The sequence below is a fragment of the Bos javanicus genome, chromosome 6 (assembly GCF_032452875.1).
Source record: "Bos javanicus breed banteng chromosome 6, ARS-OSU_banteng_1.0, whole genome shotgun sequence".
Taxonomy (NCBI): domain Eukaryota; kingdom Metazoa; phylum Chordata; class Mammalia; order Artiodactyla; family Bovidae; genus Bos; species Bos javanicus.
The window spans coordinates 46,382,734-46,396,218 of NC_083873.1; the positions used below are offsets into that span (position 1 = coordinate 46,382,734).

At 34.9% G+C, this 13,485-nt stretch overlaps 1 protein-coding gene across 4 annotated transcripts in view; it reads left to right on the forward strand.

Moving 5' to 3' along the window:
• The window catches only part of TBC1D19 (TBC1 domain family member 19), a 159,653-nt gene that overhangs the window by 83,089 nt on the left and 63,079 nt on the right, over positions 1-13,485 (forward strand). For all 4 annotated transcript variants that reach the window (XM_061419854.1, XM_061419855.1, XM_061419856.1 and 1 more), the window contains 2 exons: positions 6,485-6,559; positions 9,570-9,632. In XM_061419854.1, the coding sequence (XP_061275838.1) occupies positions 6,485-6,559; positions 9,570-9,632 (138 nt within the window). The remainder of the gene's footprint in view (positions 1-6,484; positions 6,560-9,569; positions 9,633-13,485) is intronic.

The window sequence follows — 13,485 nt, forward strand, 5'->3', positions numbered from 1 at the left end:
GGTGTAGGAGAGCCTTGCCTAAGGCAAGCAAGAAAACCTAAATCCATAAAGAATTTTGAAAAATTTGTCAGTGTATACCATAAACAAAAACAAAACATATTAATATGAAGAAAAGGTATTTGTAACCCAAATGACAAATGTTAATCCTCAGTATAGATAAAGAATATGACAGATTAATGAAATAAATGTAATCTAACAGAAAAATATGTAAACCATGGAAGTGAAAGTTCAAATGGCCAATAAGCATATGAAAGAAAGTCAACTTTATTAGTATTTGAGAAAGTCTAAGTTAATACAACAGTAAGATAACCATTATTTTTACCCATGGAAAAGTGAAAATGGTGAAAGTCGCTCAGGAAAGGCATATGTGCATGAGGATATTTATTGTAGTATTTGTAGCAACAAACAACTAGAAACAACCTGAGTAGCCATCTATAGGGGAATGGTTAAATAAATCATAATGTATCTGTAGTGCAGTTTTAAAAATATTAAGGTTTATGTGTTGATAGTTATTTAAAAGACAGAGAGAGATGACCGTGATACATCACTAGAAACTGAAAAATAAGTATAGTATGATTCCATTTTATGTTAACAAACAACAGCTAAAACCCTTAAGTATGATTATATATTTATATAAGCATGGAGAAAAGTATGGAAGGATATAAATTACAAATAATGTTATTAATACAAATATAAATAACATTAGTTTCTTCAGTGTGGTGGGAGGGAAGAAAAAAAGTATTTTCTTTATCCAGCTCTAGATTGTTTCACTTATTTTAATGGTCATATATCAGTTTGCAATTTTAAACTTTTTACTTTTAAAAAGCAACATAACTCTAAACAGCTTTTCTGCTACATTCACTAGGAAACATTAACGTATAATATTATGCCCTTTGCTAGCTGTCAGGATTGGTGTTTGAGTTGGGTGCTGTTCCTACCTTTAAAAGTGTTCTTTTATTCTAGCTAAAGAGGTAGATTTAATAAATATAATAGAAGGTAAATAAAATAGTAAAATAATTTTTCTTTAGGTAAGAAATCAAAGCATCATGAATGAGAACAAAATAAAGCTTTTTAATTAAAATTAAAATTTTAATTAAAATGACTAAAAATAGCCAGCAAATTCCCAGATTATCTTTATGTGATGAGCATTTGACTCAAACTAGAGAACTGTGTATCAAGCATTTTTTAAAACAAAGAAATTTTCTGCTCTGATTGCTGTGGCCAAAACTTCCAAAACTATGTTGAATAGTAATGGTGAAAGTGGGCACCCTTGTCTTGTTCCTGACTTTAGAGGAACTGCTTTCAATTTTTCACCATTGAGGATAATGTTTGCTGTGGGTTTGTCATATATAGCTTTTATTATGTTGAGGTATGTTCCTTCTATTCCTGCTTTCTGGAGAGTTCTTATCATAAATGGATGTTGAATTTTGTCAAAGGCTTTCTCTGCATCTATTGAGATAATCATATGGTTTTTATTTTTCAATTTGTTAATGTGGTGTATTACATTGATTGATTTGCAGATATTGAAGAATCCTTGCATCCCTGGGATAAAGCCCACTTGGTCATGGTGTATGATCTTTTTAATGTGTTGTTGGATTCTGATTGCTAGAATTTTGTTAAGGATTTTTGCATCTATGTTCATCAGTGATATTGGCCTGTAGTTTTCTTTTTTTGTGGGATCTTTGTCAGGTTTTGGTATTAGGGTGATGGTGGCCTCATAGAATGAGTTTGGAAGTTTACCTTCCTCTGCAATTTTCTGGAAGAGTTTGAGCAGGATAGGTGTTAGCTCTTCTCTAAATTTTTGGTAGAATTCAGCTGTGAAGCCATCTGGACCTGGGCTTTTGTTTGCTGGAAGATTTTTGATTACAGTTTCAATTTCCGTGCTTGTGATGGGTCTGTTAAGATTTTCTATTTCTTCCTGGTCCAGTTTTGGAAAGTTGTACTTTTCTAAGAATTTGTCCATTTCTTCCACGTTGTCCATTTTATTGGCATATAAATGTTGATAGTAGTCTCTTATGATCCTTTGTATTTCTGTGTTGTCTGTTGTGATCTCTCCATTTTCATTTCTAATTTTATTGATTTGATTTTTCTCCCTTTGTTTCTTGATGAGTCTGGCTAATGGTTTGTCAATTTTATTTATCCTTTCAAAGAACCAGCTTTTGGCTTTGTTGATTTTTGCTATGGTCTCTTTTGTTTCTTTTGCATTAATTTCTGCCCTAATTTTTAAGATTTCTTTCCTTCTACTAACCCTGGGGTTCTTCATTTCTTCCTTTTCTAGTTGCTTTAGGTGTAGGGTTAGGTTATTTATTTGACTTTTTTCTTGTTTCTTGAGGTATGCCTGTATTGCTATGAACTTCCCCTTAGGACTGCTTTTAAAGTGTCCCACAGGTTTTGGGTTGTTGTGTTTTCATTTTCATTCATTTCTATGCAAATTTTGATTTCTTTTTTGATTTCTTCTGTGATTTGTTGGTTATTCAGCAGTGTGTTGTTCAGCCTCCATATGTTGGAATTTTGGCCACAGCAATCAGAGCAGAAAAAGAAATAAAAGGAATCCAAATTGGAAAAGAAGTAGTAAAACTCTCACTATTTGCAGATGACATGATCCTCTACATAGAAAACCCTAAAGACTCCACCAGAAAATTACTAGAACTAATCAATGATTATAGTAAAGTTGCAGGATATAAAATCAACACACAGAAATCCCTTGCATTCCTATACACTAATAATGAGAAAACTGAAAGAGAAATTAAGGAAACAATTCCATTCACCATTGCAACGGAAAGAATAAAATACTTAGGAATATATCTACCTAAAGAAACTAAAGACCTATATATAGAAAACTATAAAACACTGGTGAAAGAAATCAAAGAGGACACTAATAGATGGAGAAATATACCATGTTCATGGATTGGAAGAATCAATATAGTGAAAATGAGTATACTACCCAAAGCAATTTATAGATTCAATGTAATCCCTATCAAGCTACCAACGGTATTCTTCACAGAGCTAGAACAAATAATTTCACAGTTTGTATGGAAATACAAAAAACCTCGAATAGCCAAAGCGATCTTGAGAAAGAAGAATGGAACTGGAGGAATCAACCTACCTGACTTCAGGCTCTATTACAAAGCCACAGTTATCAAGACAGTATGGTACTGGCACAAAGACAGAAATATTGATCAATGGAACAAAATAGAAAGCCCAGAGATAAATCCACACACATATGGACACCTTCTCTTTGACAAAGGAGGCAAGAATGTACAATGGATTAAAGACAATCTCTTTAACAAGTGGTGCTGGGAAAACTGGTCAACCACTTGTAAAAGAATGAAACTAGAACACTTTCTAACACCATACACAAAAATAAACTCAAAATGGATTAAAGATCTCAACGTAAGACCAGAAACTATAAAACTCCTAGAGGAGAACATAGGCAAAACACTCTCTGCCATACATCACAGCAGGATCCTCTATGACCCACCTCCCAGAATATTGGAAATAAAAGCAAAAATAAACAAATGGGACCTAATTAAATTTAAAAGCTTCTGCACAACAAAGGAAACTATTAGAAAGGTGAAAAGGCAGCCTTCAGAATGGGAGAAAATAATAGCAAATGAAGCAACTGACAAACAGCTAATCTCAAAAATATACAAGCAACTCCTACAGCTCAACTCCAGAAAAATAAATGACCCAATCAAAAAATGGGCCAAAGAACTAAATAGACATTTCTCCAAAGAAGACATACAGATGGCTAACAAACACATGAAAAGATGCTTAACATGACTCATTATCAGAGAAATGCAAATCAAAACCACTATGAGGTACCATTTCACACCAGTCAGAATGGCTGCCATCCATAAGTCTACAAGCAATAAATGCTAGAGAGGGTGTGGAGAAAAGGGAACTCTCTTACACTGTTGGTGGGAATGCAAACTAGTACAGCCACTATGGAGAACAATGTGGAGATTCCTTAAAAAACTGGAAATAGAACTGCCTTATGACCCATCAATACCACTGCTGGGCATACACACTGAGGAAACCAGAAGGGAAAGAGACTCGTGTACCCCAATGTTCATCGCAGCACTGTTTATAATAGCCAGGACATGGAAGCAACCTAGATGCCCATCAGCAGATGAATGGATAAAGAAAGCTGTGGTACATATACACAATGGAGTATTACTCAGCCATTAAAAAGAATACATTTGAATCAGTTCTAATGAGATGGATGAAACTGGAACCTATTATACAGAGTGAAGTAAGCCAGAAAGAAAAACACCAATATAGTATACTAACGCATATATATGGAATTTAGAAAGATGGTAACAATAACCCTGGGTATGAGACAGCAAAAGAGACACTGATGTATAGATCAGTCTTATGGACTCTGTGGGAGAGGGAGAGGGTGGGGAGATTTGGGAGAATGGCATTGAAACATGTATAATATGTATGAAACGAGTCGCCAGTCCAGGTTCGATGCACGATACTGGATGCTTGGGGCTGGTGCACTGGGATGACCCAGAGGGAGGGTATGGGGAGGGAGGAGGTAGGAGGGTTCAGGATGGGGAACACAGGTATACCTGTGGTGGATTCATTTTGATATTTGGCAAAACTAATACAATATTGTAAAGTTTAAAAATAAAATAAAATTAAAAAATAAATAAAACAAAGAAATTGTATTTCAGGAAACATAGGTTTGAACACCACCCTGCCATGGCTGCTGCATGCATCAGATATTCTTCTCTGTCCCAGGTGATCCTGTCCCCTAGCTCTTACTTGTTTGAGGGACTGTCTTCAGAAAGAATCACACAGTACTGAGGGAGCCAAGCAGTATTTGGTAGAGGTGGAAACCAGGGCTAGAGTCCCCGCGAGATGGATGGAGGGATTCGGAGAAATGCAGGGATCAGCTTGTAGTAGTCAGATGATATTTCCATCTCTCTTTAACACAGCTACTACCCACTTAATCTTGACCTTTCTCAATCTTTATTATGAACACCTGACCAACTATTAGCCTGTCCCTTAACTGGATTACATCTTACCTCCTTCCTCCCACTTTCTCTTCTTCTGTCTTTTCTTCTTTTTCCTTACCCCCTTTTCTCTCTTTCCTGTCCTTCCTCTCTTTTCTTATTTCTTATTCTTTATTAAATGGCTTCCCTTGTGGCTTAGCTGGTAAAGAACCTGCCTGCAATGCGGGAGACCTGGGTTCAATCCCTGGGTTGGGAAAATCCCCTGGAGAAGGTAAAGGCTACCCACTCCAGTATTCTGGCCTGGAGAGTTCCATGGACTGTATAGTCCATGGGGTCCCAAAGAGTCAGACACAACTGAGCAGCTTTCACTTTCACTTAACTTTCAGCCTAATCTTATGACTGTTTAGAGTTAATTTGATATTCTAATATTTTTTTAACTGATTTTTTTTGCTAAAATTTTACTAATTTCTTTACAATTAAAAGAATTTTATTTTATATTGGAGTATTGTTGATTAACAATGTTGTGTTAGTTTCAGATATACAATAAAGTAATTCAGTTATGCATCATATACATGTATCTATTCTTTTTCAAATTCTGTTCCCACTTAGATTATTACAGAATATTGAGCAGAGTTCCTGGTGCTATAGCTGATTTTTATTTAATTTTTAAAAGCCTTGACTCAGATTTAAAGTGCACTACTGATTCTATTGACCAATGTCATTAAAAGTCCTGAACCCTTATCATTGTCCATTAGCCAGATGATATGAGAATGTTTGACATTATCTCTTAAAAACTTACATACTTTTCCAACCTATGTTTAAATCATGTACAAGTTAGCTATATAGCATTCTGTATAGTTACAACCATTTTATTTTGAACTAAAAATGAAAAATTAAAGACATTTTTTTCAAAAAAAAATCCTGATTTTTTTTTTTCATATGCTATATGATAGCTTTTACTACCAGGGATGATTTAGTATGCTTAAATTTTTTTATTTTATAATAATTTAGATATTAGAAAGGCAGTATAGAGTAGTCACTCTGGGTTTTTATATAGGTTCTGGGGGTTTCCTGGAATCAAATCTTAATACCTTTGTGGCCTTGAACAGAAAGTTACTTCTTTCTCTGGGCCTCAGTTTCTCAAATGTAAATGGAAATAATAATCATTGAACAGGTTTATTTTGTTGATATGAGATTAAATAGAGTAACATGCATATTGGGTAAAACAGTTCCTAATAATTAATAAATACTACATTTGCTATTAAAGTTAAATTACAGTTAAATCAATGTAGCGAACATTGATTAAATACCTACCAGGTACCAGATTTTATCTTAAGGAATGGGATTAAGTCTGTTTATTGATCATCAGCTATTATCCAGGCCTAGAGACTCTAGTAATAAAATAAAGCCCTTATTCTCTTAGTGTATATAATACTATTAATGATCATTATTTATTAAAGTTTGAGGCTGACTTTATAAGTGATTGACTTTTAATGTTTTTGTTTTTCTTTTAAATCTAGGATATTTTATATTATGAGCAGCTTAAGACAAATGTGATACAACATGACCTTTTGGTGGACAGTCTAATTTATAAAGTAAGTGAAGCTGTAAGTTTTTCCATTTCGTTAACATTAAGCAATTATCAAGAGTCTTCATGTAGGTACTGCACTATCTATGATACATATTAACCTTGAAAAATAATTTTAAGTGATCATTATACTTAGAACGATAAGGTTGACCTTCAAAATCTGAGGTTTCTATTCAGTGTTATCTTTCACTTTGCAACTGTCTTCACAATCCTTTCTTGACCCTCCCATATATTGATTAAGTGAATGATATTTCTTGTCCTTATAAATTACAATTTTCCACTCAAACTATACAGAAAATCTACTAAAAGAAAAAAAATCAGATTATGGATTTCTTCATCTTATTTATCTCACAATTCTTTAGGGCCTGCTTGTTTATTTTATTATATTGAAGTCACAGCTTATTTTTCATTTCTTTTGATTTCTAGACATAGAGTTAAACACATCTCAAGTTTTATTTCCAGGCATCTGTTATTGAGAGTTGAGATGTAGATGCTAAAAGCATGGTATAGGGTTTGACTGATTCCGGATTCATAATTGGGTTGTTTAAAAGACTTGGATTTTAGATTTAGAACTTGTAAGATAGAGGAGAAAGGGCATATTATTCCAGACCTCAGAAACAGGGGAAAGAAGACCCAAAGATTTGTCTGGGTAGAACATAACAGAAGTTAATAATAACAGTGACTGCTAGCGTTTAATGATTGCTTTCTGTGTGTCATACAATGCTCCAGACTCTTTACATAGATTAACTGATCCTGACAGCTACCGCAGGGGAGTATTTGGGCTATAAATGATAATTCTTTTTTTTTTCCTAAAAAAAAAAAGTTGCATTCTACAAGATCATGCATTAAAAATAATAGAGCTTATAGGAAAAATAGGGTTGGGGTAGCTTTTGCAACTTTATAGCCAAAGTGCTAACAGAAACAATCATTGGGAGATGAACTGGACAGCCCAAGCAGGCTGCTCCTGCAGGAATTATTAAAAATGTACCAAAATAACAAAGGGTAAGTGCTAAAATAATTCAGTTGCACAGAGCCACTGGGGCTGCTGTTCAGGAGGGCACAAGAGGCAGTACAGCAGTTAAGAGATATGCAAGGCTGGGGGTGTGCCTCTCTGGAGACAGGGACCCCATGCAATCATTCATTTTCCATTCTCTTGAAATTTCCATTCTCTTGGAAACAGGCAAAGGGCTCGTGCCTGCAGAAGGCTTTGCCCTTTCCTGCTGAAGGATATAATTCTACTTCTGCTGTTCTGACTTCTCTTTTTAAAGGAAAATTGCATTTGAACCAACACAATTCTCATGTTGTACTGACATCATTTCCTTACTCACCAGCCACATATTGATACATGTATTATAGCAAAGTAGGAAGTATTAATACTATTACTTTACTGTCTTACAGATGAGGGAACTAAGGTAAACAAAGAGTAAAGAAATCCATTTAAATTCATATATTAAGTAGTAAAGCCAAGATTTGAATCTAGGTAATCTGATTTCATAACCCGTACCTTTAACCACTGTGCTCTACAGGGAGGAGGATGAGGGGAATTAAGGGGATGCAGTCTTTTGATGAAAAGTCTTGACTCTTTTGAAAAACTCTAGAAGTTTTTACATAGATTTGGATCACAGGTACTGCTATTGACTTTGAGGTCAAATGACTGTATGCAGGGGATCATTTTAGCAACAGCCTAAGAGATCTTTTGGGCTTTAAGACTTTAATCTCTCTGTTCAAATGAGAGAATACTCACAAGAGAAGTTCAAAAAATCCAAGAGTGCTAGCACGAGGGTTCCCTTTGCTGCCAACATGAATTTCAGTTAGAATCAGTAAAGCAAATCTGTCATGAGAAAGAGGTAAACAGCTTGTGTCTGAACAGCTGAATGTAAGTTTTGGTAGAATCAGTCCTGACGGTCCACAGCATGAGTGTTTACTTATGTTAGTTAAACTCTGCTGATCGTACTGGAGCAACTCCAAATATTATTAAAGTCAGCCCTTAAGGGAATAAGCATTAAAAAAATAATCATTTGAAGTTTCATTACAACTCCCTTTGGCAAAGATTCATTTTTAATTTAATAGAAAATAGAATTATTTTAGCGGTTAAAGAAATGAAGGAAACAAGGCAATGCTTAAGCACAGAACATCATCAAACCCTCCCTAAGCTAAAATATCTAATGATTCTCTCTGGATTGTATTTTTTTCTCACAAACTTGTCTTGAATCCACACCATCTACAATTTTCTACTGCTTACTGTGATCTGACAGTTCATATCAGTGTTTCTCAACCTTTTCTTCATAAAAGAAAAAATTTTCTCTAAAATTTTGATTCCCCAGGAATGATGCCCCCTTAGAGGCAACATCATCCTCCTTGAGATCGCGTGATCTCTACTTATGCCCATGTTGTGACTTAGACTGACTCCTTTCTTTTCTCTTAATCTGTGTCTTTAAGTAATATTTCTTTGGGGCGTATAACCAGTATTTCTCATTCTCCAGTATTTCTACCATGTATGTTTTCTTGCTGGTGAGATTGAAGATAAACTTTGTCTCTTTTGCTAACAAGTGATGACTTGCAAATGAATAATTACAAAAACATCAAAGATTTTTGGTATTTTGATGGAATGGCATGAATGTGGGCCTGAACAGTGGAGGACCAGATTGAACAGTAATTTGAGGCCAGATTTGTACGGCTGCTTTTGGACGTTGTGATTGCAAATGCTTTTCTAATTTTAAGATATCTAAATATTAGATTCAAAGGAGATAAAATTGAAATAAATAATAAGAAATTACTCATGGAACCCAAATAAGTGTAAACAATTTGAAGTCAAGTAATGTGTCACAAATATCAGTCAAGTAACTTTATAAATTTATTTCTGATAAACCCAGTGATAAAATCTAATTGAGAAGTTTATAATCATATGTGAAGTAATAAAATCATTTCAGTATTATTTCTGTATGTTATATTTGTGTCTTAGTACTATAAACGTACTCATTTAAGTTCTTTTCAGTGCCTTCTACTTTTAATTATAGGATGTGAAATTGACAGCAAGCAATGATGATTATTATTTTGTATTTGAAGATTATTTATATCAGGTAAGTTGAAAAATTAAAATATATAATGTTCTTGTTTTAAATTCTCTAACTCAGGCTACTTTATTTTTTTTTTTTTAAACTTTACATAATTGTATTAGTTCCAAATTTGGGATCAGGTTAACTTTTGTTCTTAAAAGAGACTAGGTGGGAGGATAAGAACTTCATCTCTGTTCCACCCAGGAGAGGTATAGATCAGATTCATAAATTGAGTGTCTACTTCATATTTCAGCTGTCCCAAGATGTTTAGAGAAAGCATTTTTACATGATACTTTTCTATTAAAGGTCTTGAGTAAATAATTAAGTGCTTTGAAATCAGCTTGAAGAGTTGTGATTACTCTTTGATCACATCATATGGTGATACTGTGGATGTTTGGGTTTACCTAGGTCTTTCTTATATCTGATAAAAGAGAAACAAAATAGAAACATCACAATTAGGAAATATGTGATTTATGTAGAATTGCTTAAATGATATTCTTTTTTTTAAAGATCATACACACATAGATAGATAAAAGATAGATAATATGCAGTGGCACCCCACTCTAGTACTCTTGCCTGGAAAATCCCATGGATGGAGGAGCCTGGTAGGCTGCAGTCCATGAGGTCGCTAAGAGTCGGACACGACTGAGCGACTTCACTTTCAGTTTTACTTTCATGCGTTGGAGAAGGAAATGGCAACCCACTCCAGTGTTATTGCCTAGAGAATCCCAGGGACAGAGGAGCCTGGTAGGAGGCTGTCTATGGGGTCGCACAGAGTCGGACACAACTGAAGCGACTTAGCAGCAGCAGCAGCAGCAGCAATATGTATCATGGAAAAAAAAAATCTAGATTCCACATGGCAGTTTCTGCTTGACTAAATGTAAATCAGTCCCAGATGTCGAATTAGCAGGTCTCTGATGGTAATAGTGGTTGTAGTTGTGTATCTGTTTAAGAAAAGAGTTAAATAAGAATCTCTCTAGAAGGTTTGCTGCTGCTGCTATTGCTAAGTCGCTTCAGTCATGTCTGACTCTGTGCGACCTAATCGTATATTCCAAGAACTAAAGTCCAAAAGATTTTATAAAATTTATTTATAAAATTAAAATTTGAGATAACCTTGGAAAGAATTTTAAGGGAATTTCCATGATTTCAAATATGCCATTAATTTTTAAAATTAAAAAAAAGTTAAGACTTAAAATCCCATTCTTTAACATATTGTTATTAATTAAAACAGTATAAAAACCTTAAATTTATTTATGTATGTAGCAAATATGTAGCCTGATACCTATTTTTTGGTACTCAGTCAAATTTTGAGTGTACAATAAAGTTAAAGCTTCATTTATATAGTAATTTTTGTTTCTAAACTGAAATACTGAGTAGAAATGACTGCTTTTGGTATTGTAGCATAAAGAGGTCCACAGAACCATCCCTATTAGAAAAATCAAAACCAGTGAAAATTATTTAAAAAGCAAAAAAAAAAAAAACCCAAACATTTAAAGTATCTGGAAACTGTCTTAAGATTAGATGTCAAGTCAGCAAATAAAAACATTTATTCAGGAGAAGTGATTAAGTCTCAAATCAGTCTGTAGCACTTGAGCCATGATACAGTCTCTCCTTCCTCATAGCCCCAGATCATCATGATAGAAGCTTCAATTCAACTGAGTGTGGCTAGGAAGATGGGGTTCCTTTTTCGAATAATTTCTAGTCAAAGACTGCAGTATCTCTATAGAAGGCTCTGTGCTGTGCTTAGTCGCTCAGCCGTGTCTGATTCTCTGCAACCCCATGGACTATTCTGGCTTCTCTGTCCATAGGGATTCTCTAGGCAAGAATACTGGAGTGGGTTGCCATGCCCTCCTTCAGGGGAGCTTCCCAACCCAGAGATCGAACCCAGGTCTGCTGCATTGAGGGTGGATTCTTTATCATCTGAGCCACCAGGGAAGCCCATAAAAGGTTCAGGAAACCGGTATTTCTCATTCTCCTCAGCTCTGTGTTGTAGATGCAAAATTTCAGAAGTCGGGGGCTTCCTGCCTCCACTCAGAGGGTAACCCTCTGTCAAGAGCAGGTTTGAGTAACCTCTATGACTTGTTTTCTGTAGTGGCTGTACCAACTTGCATTCCTACCAGCAGTACACTAGGGTTCATTTTTCTCTGTACCCTCACCAACACTTGTCTTTTTTTTTTTTTTTTATGGTAGCCATTTTAACAGGTATGAGGTGATAACATTCTGGGTTTGATTTGCATTTCTGTGGTGATTAGTAATGTTGCATACCTTTTCATGTACCTGTTGGCCATTTGTATGTCTTGTTTGGAAAACTTCTGTTAATTTCGTTTGCCCACTTTTTAATTGGGTTGTTTGTTTTTTGCTATTGAATTGTAGAATTCTTAATAAATTTTGGATATTAGCCTCATATCAGACATAAAATTTGCAAATATTTTCTCCCTTCCTGTAGGTTGCCTTTTCATTCTGTTTTTAGTTTCTTTTGCTTTATAATGGTTTTTAGTTTGATATAGTTTCACTTATTTATTTTTGCTTTTTAGCTTGTGTTTTACTATCATAAAAGGAAATTACCATGAAGACCTAAGTCAAGGAGCTTTTTTTCTATGATTTCGTCTAGGAATTTAGGTCTTATGTTTAAAGTATTAAGTCCATTTCAAGTTCATTTTTGTGAGTGGTATAAGGTACAAGTCTAATTTCGTTCTTCTGCATGTGGTTATCCGGTTTTCCCAACCCTATTTATTGAAGATACTATCTTTTCTCCACTGAGTATTCTTGGCTCCTTGTTAAATATTAGTTAACTGTGTATGTGTGGTTTATTTCTGGGCTCTCAATTCTGTTCCATTGGTTCCTATGTCTACTTTTATGCCAGTGCTTTACTCCTTTGATCACTATAACTTTGTAGCATAGCTTGAAATCAGGAAGTATGATGCTTTGTTATTCTTTCTTGAGATTGCTTTGTCTACTCAGTTTCTTTTGTGGCTCTATACAAATTTTAGGATCGTTTTTCTATTTCTGTGAAAAATGCCCATTGCAATTTTAATAGGAATTGCATTGAATCTGTAGATGGCTTTGGGTAGTATGGCATTTTAACAGTGCAACTTCTTATCAATGAACATAGGATATTGTTCCATTTGTGTCTTCTTCTGCTTCTTTCATCAAAGTCTTGTAGTTTTAAGTGTACAGATCTTTCATCTCCTTGGTTAAATTTCTTCGTATTTTATTGGTCTTTTTTATGTTATAGTGAATGAAATTATTTCTTTTTCAGCTTTTTTGTTCTTAGTGTATAGAAACACAACTGTTTTCTGTATATTGATTTTGTATCCTGCAGTTTTATTGAATTCATTGATTAATTCTAGCAGATTTTGGATGGAGCCTTTAGGATTTTCTATATATAAGATCATATCATCTGTAAGTAGAGATTATTTCTTTCTTTCCTACTTGAAAGTGAAAGTTGCTCAGTCATGTGCAACTCTTTGCAAGCCCATGCACTATACAGTCCTTGGAATTCTCCAGGCCAAAATACTGGAGTGGGTAGCTGTTCCCTTCTCCAGGGGATCTTCCCAACCCAGGTATTGAACCCAGGTCTCCACATTGCAAGCAGATTCTTTACCAACTGAGCCACCACGGATACCCATCCCTAACTGGATGCCTTTTTTTTTCTTTTTCTTGCCTGACTGGTCAAAGTGGTCTTGTAAAAACACCAATCAGTTCATGTTACTTGTGAGATTAAATCCCAAACACGAAAATCCTTCACAAGGCCTGATGACCCTGGGTGTGCTGGTTCACATCTCTAGCCTCACGGTTCACCTCTGCACTAACACTGTGGCACTATGCATTCCAGCCACTCTGGTCTTTTACTCCTCATGTTCGTTATGCTTTTTTC